Raw genomic sequence first — 17,910 nt, 5'->3', positions numbered from 1 at the left:
TGAATTCACTGTACAATTTATGTCTTCATTTCCCTTCAGAGAACTATTTTAAATGGCTTTTTGAGCTTTAATTATACATGTTCTCAATTTATTAAAGCATGAAGTAGTGTTACATCTTAACATTCCAAGGTCTTGTGTAATTGCTCTCTATCTAAAGCAGTGTCTGTAAGATTCTGACAAAACATGTTAGAACCTGTGCAGTGGATTTATATGCAGAAAATCCTCAGCTGAGATGATGTCTAAGCACTGATCACATTTTATGAACCCTTTCGCTTCACCTCTGTCATCCATGTTCCTAATTTGTGTGAAGGAGACTAAAGGCTAATTAGTTCACCTTCTTGCTAAGGGCTTGTACATTTCTACCAGTGCTGTTAAGAATTGGTCTTTACACAGTGTCATGTATCTGTAAACTTACTGCTTTCCTTCAGCATGCCACCAAAACCAACAACACTTCCTGTTAAAGCTGTTGAAAATTCAGAATTCAAGCAGGCAACCAGCAATGGGATTGCTAAAGAGCTGAAATCCAACAGCACTGAGCACATGGTTGAAACCGAAGACAACTCATCAGCTAAGAAAGAGACCTTTTACATCACCAGAGAAGTCAAAGGTATTAAGCAGGGACAGCACAAAGAAGCCAATGTAGTGTCTCCTCAAGAACCTAAAGAAGGAAAAAAGGGATCTCAAGGCATGCAGAAATCTTCAAGCACCATCACACTACAAGCTGTCAAACTGCAACCAGAACCAAAGGCAGAACCCCAGGCCTCTTTCATCAGGCAGGGTGAAGACAGGAAAAGGGCTGTGCAGCCCCTGATGTCAGCTCAACCAACTGCACCTCTGGCAGGGCAAGTCAGTCCCAGAAGCAGAGAAGCAGAAAACAGATCTGGACCCTGGAAGACTGTCATGGAGGAGAAGAGAGAGCCTGTGGGAATTCCCCCTCAGTTTGAGAGCCATCCACAGAGCCTGGAAGCATCAGAAGGCCAGGAGATAAAATTCAGGAGCAAAGGTAAAGGAATAAAAGTTATCAGAGCCCTGGGGTTAGTCAGGTTCCCCTTCTGTGCACAGAAGTGGGAAAGCAATTCCTTCTTCATTGCAAGCTGTCCTCCTCTTAAAGCATTTTGGAGATAGATGCAGAATCACATGCAGTGTCCACAATAATCTTCTCGATTAAATTTTCAAATAATTTTGTACTGTACTGTCCATCCCTTCTCCCACATGGTTTCTGCAGATGTCATCAATACTCTTTTTAGGAGGTAGTTTTAAGGCCTCTTATATGAGGGTGCAAGACACTTCACAGAACTGTAATTAGTTATATTGCCCTTAAGCAAAAAAGCCCAATCGGATAAGAAACTACACTCAGTCACTGCATTTCACTTGTGGTATCCACTTTTACCTCTCATATTTGGTCAAACCAATGCTGATCTGAATGCTTCCTAACAGCTGAAATTATAAAGTCAGAATTAAAAGGGATATTTAGAGTTTGCTTTACAGAATCTGACCGAGTTTTAACTTCTCAGAAGAGTAATGAGAGCTGCATTTTGCTGAATCCAGGGAGTAGACTTGGAACACTTCTTTTTTTATTATTACAGATTTAGTAGAAAATAGTTTTGAAATATTTTTCTGGTTTGGAGGTTTGTGGGTTTCATTTGGTTTTTTTAAATAACTTTCACACTTTAAAGTGTTCCCACAAGTGAGGAGAAAATTTTTTTATGTCTCTGGAAGAAAAAAAAAAATAAAACAAAACTATAGTAATTTATTTCATTTCTTGATAGTTCTTGCCCTATGAGTAAAGAATACAATTTATATCACAAGCCTGGAGAGTAAGGAGGAGAGAAAATATTCCAAAGATTTTAACACCTTTTGAGTAGTTTATTTTTCATGTATATGATAGATTGCTTTCCATCAGAGCATCTCAAAAACTTCACAAAATTCTCACTAATTCTTGATCCTCTTTGCTAAGCAAATGTCCCTAGTGCACAGAAACCCAAAGAGATCATTCAGTGCTTACTGAAGCCAGTGAATATCTTTCTTTCAACTTTGGACCCAAAGCACAAACTCTTCTACACAAAAGCAAGGTGTCTGCAGGGAAGTTACAGTGGAATGTCCCTGCTACACTTTAATAAATAATCTGAGAAACTTTCCTGAGAATCCTCTTTGCAAAGGGTGACCAGGGTTGTTCTCACAGGCACCTCTGCTTCCTGGCTGCAATGGACAAGGGATGTACTATTACACTCTGTAGGAGGCCTCTGCCTGCCAGGCTGTCAGCTCAGCATGCTTCTGGGTCTGTACAGTTAATACAAATCAGCTTCTTTTCCAGGTTCTTTGATACTTCAGGGCTTGAATTTTTTTTTTTTTTTTTTTGTTTTTAAAACTGGTGGGCAAGATAATAAAATTGACAATGAACAAAAAAAATCTTGTTAAAGTGGGGTAAAATAATCTTTCAAATCTTTTCTGAAGATTTTTTCTGAAGAGAAGGAGAATCTTTTCTGAATAATAACTTCTAGTTTCTAGTGGAGGAAATGCATAGAAAAAAAATATTTCCTGCGTTCCAATATATGTAACAGTCATTCCATGTTTTGCCCCATTTGTTGGTGTAATGGTAACCTGCCACCTCCCACATTTTTTATGGATTTGAAGAATTTGGAGATGGTTTTAGGGGTTTTGGTGGGTTTTTTTGGTTGTTGTTGTTTTGTTGTTTTGTTTGTTTTTGTTTTTGTTTTTCAAAAAAAGAAATTCCGTGTGTGTATATTTCCAGACATATATCAGGTGGAATCCTGCTTCTAGTTATGGTTTCCTCTTTCTAGCAAGTCAATCCCCTATCCTAGTATTTCCTCTGTTCAGAAGTATTCCCTGCAGTATGTCATAAATCTTTGTTGCAGGTATTCCTGACATCTTTTACTGTTTGCATACTCCTCTGGGACTGAGCACTCCAGCTATAATGATATGGGTAGAGCTGGGAAAGAACATCAGCAAGGTGGAAGCCCCAGAGGGCCTTATTTGCTGCAAATAAATGAAGGGTGGGGCGGGTGACCTCTTCTGGCATTGCTTCCTAACTTCTCCTCTTTGCTCATCATAGCAACTGCCCCATGAAGCCCTGACTGCACTCATCTCTACTAGCAGCCAAATCTGGTTTTCTAGAGGTCTGGCACAGGCAGAGCAGGCAGTGAAGCCACAGCTAATTCGCTTCTGCTTCCTGAAAGTTCAGTGTCCTAGGAAGCTGCCTGCTTTGCCTACACCTGGACCCCAGTCTGGAAAAAATACCCGGAATCACAGAATGTTTTGACGTAGTAATGGGACCTCTGGAGGTCCTCCGGTTTACCACCCTTTCTCATGCAGCATCACCTAACGCAGTTTATCCAGGACTATGTGAAGGTGACTTTTTAATATCTCCAGGGAGGGAGACTCCACAGCCTCTTTGGGCAACTTGTGACAGTGCTTAGTAATCCTCACTGTAAAAAAGTGTTCATGTTCAGACAGAACCTCCTGTGTTTCAGTTTGTGCTCGTGGCCTCTGGTGCTATCACTGGACACCACTGAAAAGAGCACGGCTCTGTCTTTGCACCTTGCCTTCAGGTATTTATACACATTGATAAGATCACCCTCAAGCCCTTTCTGCAGGCTGAACAGTCCCAGAATAACCAGCCTCAGTGGTAGTGGAATGCAAAGTACTACTAGGTGCTCTAAAGAAACCAATTTAGTATGGTATGAAGGAATGGGGAGAAATTAATTTATTTATTTCTCCTCTGATATCTCATCACACCCATTTTGTCTGTGAGTTTTAGAGTATTAGTTTTCAGACAGAAGTGCTTGGGGTTTTTCAAGTTACCAAATACTTGTTATTTTAAAAGATGGGCTGGCCAAGAAGCTTTGGAAGATCAGAAATATGTAACCATCTTTTTGAAGACAGTTTTGTGTATTACATGGTCATTAAGGTTTACACAGTTATATATATGTAAAAGATACCTAATTTACATCAAAGTAAATAATGAACACTAACAAGAATATTTTTTCATGAAAATTCAAATACTTGATTGTTTAGTTTCAGGGAGACCAAAACCAGATGTGGAATGGTTCAAAGAGGGTGAGTGCATTAAAGCTGGAGAAGATGTCCAAATATATGAAGAAGATGGAGTTCATTGCCTGTGGTTGAAGAAAGCCTGTTTGGGGGACAGTGGATCTTATAGCTGTGCAGCTTTCAACCCCAAAGGCCAGGCTTCCACCAGCTGGTTGTTAACTGTCAGAAGTAAGTTCTCGTGAGCCCATTTGCACTGAAAACTGTGATTGGGCTTTTCAAAGCTGTCAGAGGGTGGTGACTGTAGCATTCCTATTACAACTTCTCAGTGCAGGTTAGTTCTGTTTCCTAGCTCTGTGAATGATGTGGGGTGGGTTAGCTGGCAAGCCACTTTCTGTGTCAGTTTCCCTTCTGATCTATTTGTTTTGTTGCTTGTATAGCTAAAACCATCTTGTTGAATGTTTTATACACAGGGAGTCCTATTCTCCACTGAGGATTTCTATTAATGCTTGTATTTAATACAGGTTGCCAAATATTTTATTGCTTATTCTGCAGTCAGTTCTTTTGGATTTGCTTAGCATTTCTATAGCACACTGCATATGTAAAATGTCTTGCAAGCACAAACCAGTCCTGAGTAGAAAAGCAAATAAGAAGAAAAGTGAAGGAACAAGAATTGCATTCTGCTAAATTCAGGTACACTTCAAAATCACAAATTGTTTTGATCTTGAAGGCTCTGACTTACCGGTCTGGTTGAGAGATTTGTCAGCCTCTTAGCAAAGCCTGTCCTCAGTTCTAATCTTCTCATTTGGTTTTAGGTTTTATCATGGAGCTATGATCATTTTTATGCAACATTGCTCTATTTGCTGAGCCTGAGGTTAACCCAGGATGCCCAAGACACTTCCTGTCTCATGGGAGACCTGTAAAGTGCATCCATAAGTCATTCTCTTTTACTGCCAGCCAGAGGAAACCTGGGAGAGGGACTGGGAGAAGACAGACAAGAGAAGAAAATAATTACCCTTCCCATTCTTTGTGCTGAGCTCTCTGGGAATAGGTTGCATACACTTCTAGTGATTGGCTGCAAATGGTGGATTCTGGCACAGAAAACCATCACCTCATATACAGTTTGAGGGCTGGCAACACCTGCCCTGTAGATTACAGGAGAACCTCTTCTTTATACCAGTTCATTGCCCAAAATTATTTCTATTTCACCAAAAAACATTTCACCATGGTTTTGATTTGTTTTCCTAGAAACTTAGAATCATTAAGGTTAGCAAAGACCTCTAAGATCATCAGGTCCAACCATCAGCCAGACACTACCATGGCCACTAAACCATGTCCCCAAGTGTCACGTCTATAGATTTTTTTAACCCCTCCATGGATGATGGATTTTGCTTGTTTACACGAGGTGACTCTTAGCCCAGCCACATCACCTAAGCATACCTAAAAAAAGTCACTAAGTGGTAAAGATAATTTTGTCAATTTGGGTTAAACAAAGTTTTTTCGTTTTGGTTTTAAAGGGCCTAAAGTTCAAGAGGTTGCTCCCTGCTTTTCCAGTGTCTTGAAAGGATGCACTGTGAGTGAAGGGCAAGACTTTGTGCTGCAGTGCTGCGTAGGAGGTGTGCCTTTGCCTCAGATCATGTGGCTTCTCAATGGTAAGGTATCCCATGCTCTGCATACCTGCATGCATGCCCTGACAGCCACAGTCCCAGATGCCCCTCTCAGCAGTACAGAGCAAGGCTAGAGTGCTGCACAAAGCACCTGAATCACCAGAATATAATATTTGAAGAAAATCGATTTATATGCATATAGTATGGGGTGGGCTAGGTGACATTTAAAGGTCCCTTTCAACAAAGCATTCTGTGATGTGATGAATACGCGCAGAGGCTGCTTTCCCTGAGCAGTTTTCTGCCTTACTGCAGTTTTGCGGCATGTCCGGCAGGGGACTCTGGTGACAAGATTGTAGCAAGCACTGTCCTGGCTTTTGTTAAGCGCAGCTTTTCACCACGCCGCAACAAAAAGGCCGGGTAGCTACTGTATGCTGAACCCTGGGCTAGCCCAGCTCGTTTGGCACTAGCCTCTGCTCTGAGAGTAACGGGCTGGCATCATCATCCTGCAGGGCTAATAAGTTGTAAGCAAAATAAGTGCAGTATAGCATTCTTTGTTGTGGGAAGGAAAGCTATGTCCAGTTCTAGCCTTCCCCCAGCTGGGCAGGTCATGACTGGTATTAGAAGCTGTGTCTCCAGGATCTTAACATCATAGCTTTTTTTGGATACTTCTCTACTAGAAATATGCTTCTTGAGGTTCTAATGCTTGCCCAAAGCTCACTAAAAAAAAAAAAAAAAGAAAGGTTAGTAATGTTTTGTGTGTTTATTTATTTATTTTTACTTTTAGCAGACTGTATAATTTCCTGCCCTGCCCTGATTACACAACTGACCTTGCAAGTTTTCTTAACAGCCCCCTTTTAATATCAGAGTTGGGCCCAAACATCAGCATTTTGCTTAGATTCCAAATGATTTCAGAGATCCAGGGACTACATGCTTTGGCTAAGGGTTCTTTCTATTGAAAGCCATATCTATGAAACTCTAGACAGATTTATTCAGCTTAATCCTCAATCACTTCTGTTACTTCTGAAGTGCAATTTATTTTTTTGCAGCCTCTTCCAAGCTGCCTATCTTTGTGTGTATGCATGTGTGTGTGATTTAAAGACAAAGAATAGCATATTTTGACATAAAGATGTTTCCTCCAGGTTTGTTTTAAAATTAATTATTTGCACATGATCTCTGTTTTTCTTTAGCTATTAAAGAGTAAATGGGATAACTAAAAAAGGTGGCAGGGCAAATGAACTGTGACCTTGAGACTGGTTTGTTCCCACAGCCTGATCTGCCCCCTTCCCAATAGCTGCATGTCTAGAATAGAAAGGTCACTGCTTTATTTACAGTATGAAACACGTGAGTAAAGGCTCTGACACTGTCCCATTGGAAATAATTTGTTTCTCTGTCCGAAGGCCACTCTGCAGTTCCTCCTTTGCAGACGTGAGTAGAATCACTGTTCTGCTATGCAAGAATTGTCTCGCAGCACACCAGGAGCAACTCCAACCCACAGGGTCAGTCACTTCTCACCTTCATGTTCCAAGGATACCCCCACTCATAAAGGCTTCCCTCACTGATTGAATGATGTAGTTATATGCAATTGTCTTCAACACACACCTTCCTACCTCAAATGACCTTCTGTGTTCATCAGGCACAGATAGTGTCTGCACTGGTGTAACCATGTCCTGCTTTCCCAACCAGAAAACTGCTGTGGCCTGAAAAGCACAGCCTAGAGATCAATAGGCAACGTGTTCCTGTAGGCCTCCGGGATGCACTGTGCTCCCCTGCCTCCTTTCAGGATGTTTGTTCTGCATTGACCTTTCTTCTCACCAATCTCAGGTGAATCTGCCCCTGTTTAGGTATAACCATATTTATATTGCATCCAAGCTTCTAATTGGAATCAACTGCAATTGCATCAATATCACGAGGAGGCAAAAGCAAGTAGAGATTTTTCAGGTAGTTGGATTTCAGATCATTACAGTTCTGTAAGTGAAAGCCAGTGCACTGACGCCTCTCTGAAATGAAAAGGCAGTGGTGATTAAGTAGCAGAAGCACAAGAAACTGTGATAATAATAAAAATTAGTGACATCTTATATTATTCTAAAGGCATAAGTACAGTACTTTCATTAAAGACTCCTAGAACATACCACTACAGTTTAAAGCTTTTCTTTCTTACATCTGCATGTGATACATAACTGTTCATATATTATTTTGATAAAAATTTGAATGGGTGATAAACAGTTGTTTAATACTCATAATTCCATGTGCACTTCTAGAAGCTTTATGTTATGGATTTTATTATTTTTATAGATATGGTCATAGTTTTATTTGAGCTCTGCAGCTCTAGCATATTCAGTTTCTTTCTTACACTTTTTACCTGTTTTGATGGTTTAATGTTCTTCCCCAGCTTTTTCAAGATGGTTCTTCTGTCCTGTTGCACTCACTCTGCCCATTATTTTAAGTTTATTTGTGAATTTTCACTAGCTCACTGCCAAATTCCCTGAAAATAAACTTTTCGCCTTTTATTTCTGGCTTCACCAAAACCTTGTAAATAAGTTTTTGCACGTGTTCTATGACAATATTTCAGTTTGTAACTAACATACTTTAGCTTCTTTAAATACTTTATTGGTAACTTCTTTTTAAATTGCAGGAATAAGGCGTATATGCCTGTATTTTTAATACCTTCCTTCTCATATTGCTTTCTGTGTGGCTTTTTTTTTTCCTGAGCTGAACTGAAACTCTTTCTGCTGAATTTAAAAACAGTACAACCATACCTTTAGCATAACGCTTCTCTGAGTAGTGTTTGGCTTCAGGATAGCTTTCTGATCTTTCCAGAAAGCTTTTAATAAATGGGCCAGAGGAAAATTTCCTTTATTCTGGCATAACATGCCAGCAGAAAGGTATTTTGTGTTATTGTTCCTGCCGCCAAGCTGTCATGGAGATTTGACTGTTCTGCCTCTGGAGAAGGGAACATTTCACTACTGAGAGAGTTGTTTTTAATAGATCAAAATATAAGTGCAATGGAAATAAGTTAGAATCTTGCTGCAAGTTATTCCTCAGGCTGATATACTTGTGTTTGGTTTTTGTGGTCTGATGAAAAGGCAATTCTATAAGTGAATTTACTATTCTGTGAATAGTGCTAAAAAATAGTCACAATTTTGTTGGTAGATGCAGTAAAAAGAGAATGCCCTCACAAAATTTGAGGACGCAGTGAAGGAGACCACATCTTCTTTTTCCACGTAGAATGCTTACACTGTTCATTTGGTTATTTAGAACAGAAATAAAAAGGCTTTGTTCTGGATTTGATGACGTAGCTTTTATCCTGAGTGTCTTTCTGATACTGTTATCATCATAGCATCATTAGGCACCATTAATAGCTTCAATGTCAGAATCCTAGACAGGATCCCTCTCAGGTTAGGTATCCTACAGTCAGACCAGGCAGGCAGTCCAGTGCCCCATGTCCACTTACAGAAAACTTTATTTGTTTGAGCTTTAGCTCTACATGTGCCTATTTGAACACGATGTTATTTCCACATACAAAAAAAAAAAAAACATGATTGGACCTAATAGTTACCTAATAGTATGTGTGTAACTGACTGAAAGGGAGCTCAAAGAAACTGGTAGTAAGAATATGTGATGTGAAGAAGATGGAGAGAGTTTATTCTAAATTGGAGTCTGCTGGGCTGTTGATAAAATGTTCACCTCAGTTTTTCATGTGGTAGGAAATTTGCTAACTTAATAAGCAGATGACTTCTAGGGTAAGTAAAAGAGGAAGATAATCTATGACATTTCATAATATCTGTAAGTACTGGATCATACTGATTTTTATATGGTTGTATTTCAGAAGGAAACTTCATATGCAGATAGATACTGCATAGCTAATGACTGCCTTCTGAGCTTGCTAGTGTTGAAAATCAGAGATGAGAGAAAAATCTGTCCCATCATTTCATTTATACTGCTCATAGTGCAGAGCTTGTTTTTAGAAACCCCAAAGCTAATCTTTTAAAATTATTTTGGCAACAAAATCAATTTTAATCTTGCCTTTTGACCATGATTTCCCAAGTGGCAGGTGTCTTTGATTTAGTCCTGCACAATTTCTCTACAGTTTCACCCTCTTCTCTTAGATGACTGTAATTTCTTTTTCCAGCATGATGTTTATGCACAGGTATTAGGCCCTCTTAAGCATTGCATACACTGGGAAAGCTACCAATGATGAATCAGTAATGGAAAGTATTTAATATTGGGAAAACAGGTTGCAGAAGCATTTCAGAAAGTAAGGCTGAGATTGATGACACTTCCTGAAGCAATAGCAAGACAACTTTAACCAGGCTATGCTAACGTTTAAGCATAGTCCAAACCAATTCAAGGAACCAGTTTCTTAAAATGAACTTCTTTAATAGTCATGTCAGTACAGATCAGAGTGTACTTGTCTTTTACCAGACTATACATGCTGTAGTGTAGATTGACTGCTTATGTAAATCAGCCTCCTTGCTCCATTGTAGATTTTGCCATGTCTCTTGGAATGTCTTCCATGACAGAGTACTTGATGGAGGACTTCAGGTGCTTCTCCATGCTTCACCAGGTTTTGTGTGTCTAGACAATAATGCTAATATCTAGTTTCAGGTAAAGTATAAGATGGAGACAATGTCTGAAGCAAACAGACAAAACATTTCTTTTCTTACCCATCTGAAGTAAAATCTCTGGAAAATACAAAGATAAACATTTCTCCTCTTGCTGCCACTCAAGGTAGCACCCAGTGAACCTAGTGGTGAGATCTGTCTGCCAAACATATTTGGCTTTGTGCGTGGGATGCTGCAGTTTATAGTCACTAGAGAGCAGTGGCTGTGCACCAGAGAGTGGGATTTGGCTCTACACTTTAGTGTGCTGGCTGGTGTCAGGTATCCCATCTTCACTGAAAACAAGAAGTGCTTTTGAAACTTGTGGCTGATGTACTAAGACAATTCTCTTCCTTTCTGTCTGCAGACCAGCCAATTCAGTATGCCCATTCCACTTTTGAAGATGGAGTTGCAAAATTGACTGTCCAAGATGCTTTACCAGAAGATGATGGCATTTATACCTGTCTGGCTGAAAACAACACAGGACAGGCATCGTGCAGTGCTCAGGTCACAGTCAAAGGTGAATTTGTCAGCCTACTGTAATTACTGTAATGGTATCAGCTATAATCTTTTTCTAAAAAATACCCTTGAATACTTAACAGAGATGGTTGGAAGTGTATTCTGTGTTTTTTTCAAGCTGTTGTCAGCTGGGTACCTTTTCTTCTCCTTGGAGGTGTGTGCAACTGAAATGTAAAGTAACACGCATGTTTCAGAAAACTGTATTAATGTTCTGACCTTACAAAGAAAAATTACACTTGCCAGTGTAGGAAAGGACTGCTGTTGCTGGAAGGAAAGTAAGTGCAGTATCACCCAGCAGGCAGAGAGTGTTATGGTGAGGAGGCAGATGCTACTGCTTTCTCTAGAAATGCAGGGCAGGGACAAGTGCCAGGGACTGCAATTATGATAGCAAATGCCAATATTCTTGTTCTACTACTAGAATTTGTCAGAGATAATTCCAAAGAGGTATGTATCAGCTAATTTGGAGCGATATATCACTAATTAAGCAGAATTTTAAGCAGAACATCATAGTAAGTGATTGAGGTGATCTGTTGTCTCTGAAATCTGAGAGCACCCTCTTTGGAAGTATTGATAATTTGATACCCTCAGTGATGATTTGTCCATGAAAGCCATAATTCTGCACTACGATCTGAACAGTCTAAAAGACCAGGGATCACAAGGAAAACAGGAGCTGAGAGGATAATATGGATAAATTGAACAGTGAGATAGTATCAGTCAGTACTATCATCATTATTCTTATAATCTCACCTAGCATCAGTTTATACAGATGTTTCATTCTATGGCCTGGAGTTGATCAGCCTCCACCCTTTACAATCCTTCTCCCTCAGACTACTCCTCCCTCTACAATCAAAACTCTATTTGGTATTTGTCATCTGCAAATGACTTTTTCCCAAAGTTATAATGGTTTGGCACTGCCTGTCCAACAGCCTGCTAAGCCACAGCTGCAAAGGGAACTATTCTACTTGGCTATGACCAGGTAATACCTGCCCCATTTGTACACACAGCTTGGTGGGATCTGTACCCTGATGTTTGGGATCCAAGGATTTGTCTTCATTTGCCAGTGTTCTCTGCTGTTTTTCTACAACACTGCACTGGTATGCCTGCTCCTATTCTGTCTGCATGAATTCACTTAAAACACTAGACAAGCTTAAAATGAAAACAAATTAATTCTGGTAAACCTATGAGGTTTTTTTTTTTCCTTACTGAATTGGAAATACAGTTGTCCTCTCCCTGCCCTCCCCCTCCTCCCATGACAAAAAGGCACAAAGTAGGAAAACACTGGTTTAAAATAAGCCTGAAACAAATTTGTTCTCAAACCTGTCATTTGTAATTTCTCTGAAGCAATTTATCTGCCTCAGCTAAGGGCCAGTCAAGAGTGCTCTACCTCAAGGGAGCTGTCTTTGACATAGGACCTGCTGATTCTGCATTGGGACACAGAAACCAAAAAGACAATGCTCTCTTACTAACCATTTCTGAGTTATGTTGGGATTGACAGTACACTGCTAACATGGGAGCAGCAGTGACCAAGCCCTTCCCTAGGCTTGTGTACTCTGCTGAGCTGTTTCAGGCTACATAGTGACTGTTGTGCTGAGTTGGATTGCTCCTGTATTTACCTAGTCTGCGTCTAGAAGGCTGCACTGCCACTATTATGGGAGGTAGTTCCTCTGTTTGGCATCCCATTCTTATTTTCTGGGACAAGAGCAGAATTAAGAACGTGTGTGACAGACTGTAAATTCATTGGCTGTAAAGCCATTTTTGCAGCTTTAGCTGTCCCCTCCACCTCCTCCCTAAAATGCATTATGTCCCTGTTGCCAAGAGGATCACAGTAACTTTTCCCAAGACTGAGATCAATGTGGATTGGCCTGCCAAAAATAGTACCAAATTTAAAATTGTGTTTCCAAATTGCTTATCTGTTCATATATTTTTTTCCAACATATCCTCTAGCAAATGCTTAGTTGCGTTAGAGTTTTCTGAGACGCTGAATGCTGCTGCTAAGATTTCTCTAAATGCTCAGCGTTTGCTGACGGATTACAGCAGGAAATCTGCGTATGTGCAGAAAGAAACCTCAAAAATCCTCTTCTGACTAGACACTGATTTTTAGAATGAAGTCTATAAAAACTGTTTCTGAATTGTAATCCACCTCTCCAGTTCCTTTTTGTCTCCAAGATGACTTAAGGTTTTCAGGTTTCATGAAGTGCTCATTTTGTTCAGTCATTGCTAGAAAAATATTTTCTTTTTGTATGTGAAAAGTAATTTGTATTTAATCTAAGAGGGAATGGATGTTCTTGGCATATCATTGGTATCAGACCAGTTTCAGCTTTTCCTCAACTTGCTACTGTGGTCCTTGGACACATCTCGGAGTTTGTCTGGGTCTACATTTCCCTTCACGTTGCCACTTTTGGCTTTGCTCTTCTAATGCAGCAAGAGTGTCAGGAAGGGGCATATCTGCAGTGATCACTGGGGAAATTTTACCTGGAGTAAATTGTCTGACGTAACAGTAAGACTCAGTTTTATTTTCCAAAGCCAAAAGTACCCTTTCTAAATTAAATTAAGTTTACAGATAACTCCGAAAAATCCCATACTTGCAGCAAAGATAGTCAGTGACAAGCAAAAAAAAAAAAACTGCAATGTAAGCCTCAGGTCTGATTCAGAGTACAAGATGACACTTCCTAGTAGGTTACAAATGTTATCTGGCCACATATGCTTTCTCATCTTCTTTTGTGCATTCTTTGTCCTTTAGAAGATGTGTTGCTTTTTCTCAAAAATTCTCTCGTTGATTGTTTTAATCAATTCTGTGGGATTATTGTAGGAAACAACACTTTAAAGGTCCTGTGCCCTCTAAAGGGCTACTGCTCCAAGTCCTGTTAAACACAAGGCAGGGATTTTTTTCCCAGTATTTTCGCTATGTTTTGCATTGGGCCCTGGCTAAATACCTAGGCTTATTGTGGCATAGCATTCCTCCTCATCAGTCTCAGATTCATTTATGGTTGTCTTTTGCTTCCTTTATTATTAAGCAGAATAATTCTGCCTCATGCTGAATAATCCCAGTCTTTCCTTGGTTTTGTATGAAAAGTGCTGAAGGCACTTAGCTGTTTGTAGGAGGCTTTTTGGCATTGTGTCAAAAAAGTCCCACACTTCATATGGACCGGGGCATAAGAAAGGCAATGTTCTTAAAAAATTCAAACTAATCAGTCTTCTGCTTATTTAAGACAAGAAAATAATGATTTCATGTCATTTAAGTAAGTGATCTGAAGGCTGAGTAAATTGGGATAGTTCCATTAGGTAGTCTGTGGAGAAACTAAGTTAATTAAGGTGAAGCTAATTTTGGCCGTGTAGAAGACTAAGTAGTCTGGATTGAATCCTGACATTGAATCCTGGATTGAATGTCTTCCCCATGACAGAATTTTCTTACAGCTGAAATACAGGTAAAGATGAACTACAGAGAATGGGCAGCTCTTCTTTGAAAGCATAGCCTAACAATTGTCTTCATTACAAGAACTTTTTCTAACTGAACTCTGCAGTTAGTGGGGTGCACTGGATAAGATGCCAGATTTATTAGCCTAGTGCAAGAAAACCTGAGATGTGAGAAACATGGTCCGGGTTACATGAACATTAAGTGATAGATTTTCCTGAAATGGTACCATTTGCTCCTTTGCAAATGTTAGAATTTTTTTTCCCTTTAAACTTATGCATCATTTTCTAAACACAGGAAAATCAGCATCTGGGAGGCTTTGGGGCTGATATACAATTTTTTTAAAAAGTTTTTGAATAACACGTGTATAACTGAGTTGTTTCAAACTAGGCAATTGGCATGGTGTTCCCATTTAATATTACAGTTTTTATATTGTTTTGTGATATGAAAATTGGTGTACAAGCCATTTTTTAATTATACCAGGAATCCCATTTAAAAACAAACAAACAAACAAACGAAACAAAACCACCAAAACCAACAAACCAAAAACCTACCAGCTCCTTGATGGGTATACGCAGGGTACATTCAGGTCACCTGAAATATACAGCGATTATTGGTCATAGTAGATACAGAAGTTGTATATTAATTAGCTTTTTATCAGGGTGGCTGAACCATCAGGTTTTTATGAATAGGAAACTGAAGTGAGGAAGAGTTGACTTTGGAGGTACCTATATGGTGAGGGAGTGTTATTTTTTTGCTGTAGATGTGACAATTAGAGCACATAGGCAAGACGACTAGCGGCAATTCCTGGTTTAGTTGGAAGGTAAGGGCAGTTCCCAGGGATAGTAACTGTCCCTCAGGTCTGCCTCATGCCTCAGATAAACCTTCTGATATGTGGTTCTCTCTCTCAGTTAACTAATCACTGACAAGGAATTACAAGTCAGATCCAGTGTAGAAAAGGGATATTTAACCAGTTGACATTCACACCAATACCTGGGTGTAATACACAAGATTAGAGGCTGGAGTGAGAGCAGAAATAGCGATGGGACATATGATAGGCTCAATCTACTGTTAATTAATACTCTGCGTGGGGAGCTTTTGTTCTTTTGCAAACAGACTCTGCATATAAGAGAGGCAGTTAATTGCTTTTTCCAGCTTTCTCTAGTTATGATATCAAGCTGGAGTGCTTGTTACCTGCAGGCTGACTTCTAGGAGAATGCCCTTCTCTCTCACAGTTCTGCAGGGGATGACAAACAAAATATCTGACACACCACAGGCTCCTTGAGTGTTCTCCAGCCTCGTCCCACTAGGCAGCAGCATCGGTGATTGATTTCAAGGAGGAAGGCACAAAGTGTGGGCAGTGATAGCAGCAGCACAGGCTTGCAGCCAGGGTACTTGTGTGGGCAATAATGCTCTGCAGCCACCTGTTTTGCTGACGCTTGTCTTCTGCATGCTGCTGTTTTGAATAGAGGCCTAATACTGCTTCTCTTGGTGAGCAAACACTATTCAGTAAATACTGCTGTTCCTGCTCGTTGGCTCTTGACCTCCTTTCTCCCTCCCTGCCAGCGGTGCACTTTCCTGACTTCACAACTTTTCCCCTTTCTCCCTTACCACTTTCTGTTAACACTTTTTTTTTAGTGCAGCCTCCCCAGCATAAGTGCCTATGTTGGGAAGCCTGCAGCCTTTGCAATCCGATTACTGTAGGCATCCATTGGTCATTGGACGAGCAGATTAGAGTCACCTGAACGCCTGTCAGAGTCCCTGCTGGAAGCAGTTACCAGAGCAGTGGAGGGAGATGCTTTCTGGAAAACCAGTTCATTTTGTTCCTGTCACTCTTCCATCTAGTGTGAGTGGGACCATAAAGTATAACCAGGTGGAAGAAAGGCTTTCAGGTAGGAGTCTTTTCCAGTCATCAGAGGTGATGTCTTTAGGTTGTGGGTTGTTTTTCTTTCTATTGTAGAATGACCTCTCTTAGACATTAATCTTGTAAAGAAGGTTATCACTACAGTAAGCACCCTCTCTTTGAAGACTTAATTGAGAGGCTACAGCTTTGTTTCCCTGACATATATATTTCTCCTGAAGGTAAATGAAATATGATGTCTTACTTGCCTATGGTGACTAAATATTTGTGACAGCTTTTCAAAGTCACTATTTATTTGAAAGCATTTTGCTGTATTTCAAACATAACATAAATATAAAGGACTATTCAAAGACTTTTCAAAATACACAAGTCTTGTCTTGTTAAATGTCCAAAAGGCATTCCAGACTAGTAGCCTGGTGCAACCACTTGGCTATTTAAGAATTGGTATCAGCACTAAGTGAAAGGGAGGGGATTTTTGTTACTGTATTGAAAGGTCAGAGGTAAGCTGTCATGAGCATCAAAGAAACTCTGTTCCAGTCCAAAGTGCTCAGTCCAGCACTCTGTATGGGTCACTAACAGCTGCCATCCTTGTAAGATTAAGCGGCTTTTTTGCCTTTTTTTTTAAGTTGTCTTCTTTCAGCACCTCAGGACCAAACATGAAACACAATGCCCATTATGGACCAAAAATAAAGGACAAAAGCAAAACACATGTGTAAATTTTTAATGATACAGGATTTGTACCATCCACATAAACAATGTCATCTAAAGACAGTTTTTTGATATAAATAATTTCCAGTAAAAGGGGAACCAAATTTGGATGCAAATGAGGGATGAGTGCTTTCAGAATGACCAAAAGTTAAATGGCAGGAATTGCAGTAATATTTTTTACAACCAAAAAAGAGAAAATGAGATGCTGATTGGAAAAAAAAAAAAAAAAAAAAGTTTAATTTAAAAATAAGAGAAAGAAAAAAAACCTACCCCTACATCTGATGGTCTTCTCAACCGTGAAGTGATCAAATGCTGTGAACACCAAGCTTTCATGCATCAGAATAACAAAAACCAAATGGTGGTTATAACACTCTTGGGAATGGCCCTGCATTGGCCAAGGGGCAAGTGGTCCCAGCTTGGATTGCCTCACTATAATGCTCTAAGTTTCAGGTACAAAGTGGAAGTCATCAAGATACATATAAAACCTGTTAACTGAATATGTGTCTGAGTAACTTTGAAAGCATGGGCATGCTGTTACCCAAAGAATGTTTCCAAGACCAGCTAATGTAGATTATCTAGAGGGAACTGGAACAGTCAGCCACCAAACTATCTCCTAGGGACTAGCTCAATTTATAAAAGTCTCCAGAAATAACTGTAGATCAATTTGAGGTAGGCAAGCTCTAGGATGGGAGGAATCCCTAACCAGAATTAATCACTGAATATTGGTCCCAAAGCATCTGAGAGTTGGATGTAGTGTGTGTTTTTCTTGAGGAAAATGGACTTGGTTTCTGACACTAAGCATTATTTCTGTCTGCATTCATTTTCTGGCCTTTTTCCTGCTTTCATGTAACTATGAATTCACCCAACTTATCTTACTTCTGTGAACTGACTTCCAACTTAACTTCCCTGAGCTTCCTTTCCATGACTGCTAAGTTAACCTGAATTTATCACAACACAGTCCTGTTGTGCAAATACTGCTAAACAAATGACAAAAAGCAGATACATATTTTAGCCACTTGTGTACCATCACTCATGATACACTAGATGAAGTAGCCCACAAAGAGAAATCTAGTCTGTAGAATAATTATGTAACAATTAAAAAACATTACATCACAGATGAACTGGTGAACTAAATGCTGTCTAAGTGACCTGTTTTAACATCTAAGATTTTCATCTCTAGTGCCTCATGCTTCAGCA

At 39.7% G+C, this 17,910-nt stretch overlaps 1 protein-coding gene across 1 annotated transcript in view; it reads left to right on the top strand.

Annotated features, from left to right (window-relative positions):
* Positions 1–429: 429 nt before the first annotated feature.
* Positions 430–17,910, top strand: part of LOC103773779 (myosin light chain kinase, smooth muscle) — a 97,303-nt gene continuing 79,822 nt past the window's right edge. Inside the window, exons 1-4 of the mRNA XM_008941159.1 lie at positions 430–1,003; positions 4,036–4,239; positions 5,526–5,660; positions 10,581–10,733. Of these exons, the coding sequence (XP_008939407.1) occupies positions 430–1,003; positions 4,036–4,239; positions 5,526–5,660; positions 10,581–10,733 (1,066 nt within the window). The remainder of the gene's footprint in view (positions 1,004–4,035; positions 4,240–5,525; positions 5,661–10,580; positions 10,734–17,910) is intronic.

Source organism: Merops nubicus, unplaced genomic scaffold, assembly GCF_000691845.1.
Source record: "Merops nubicus isolate BGI_N331 unplaced genomic scaffold, ASM69184v1 scaffold9790, whole genome shotgun sequence".
Taxonomy (NCBI): Eukaryota; Metazoa; Chordata; class Aves; order Coraciiformes; family Meropidae; genus Merops; species Merops nubicus.
Note: the sequence above shows the minus strand (reverse complement) of the source record. Positions and strands in the feature narration are given on the sequence as shown.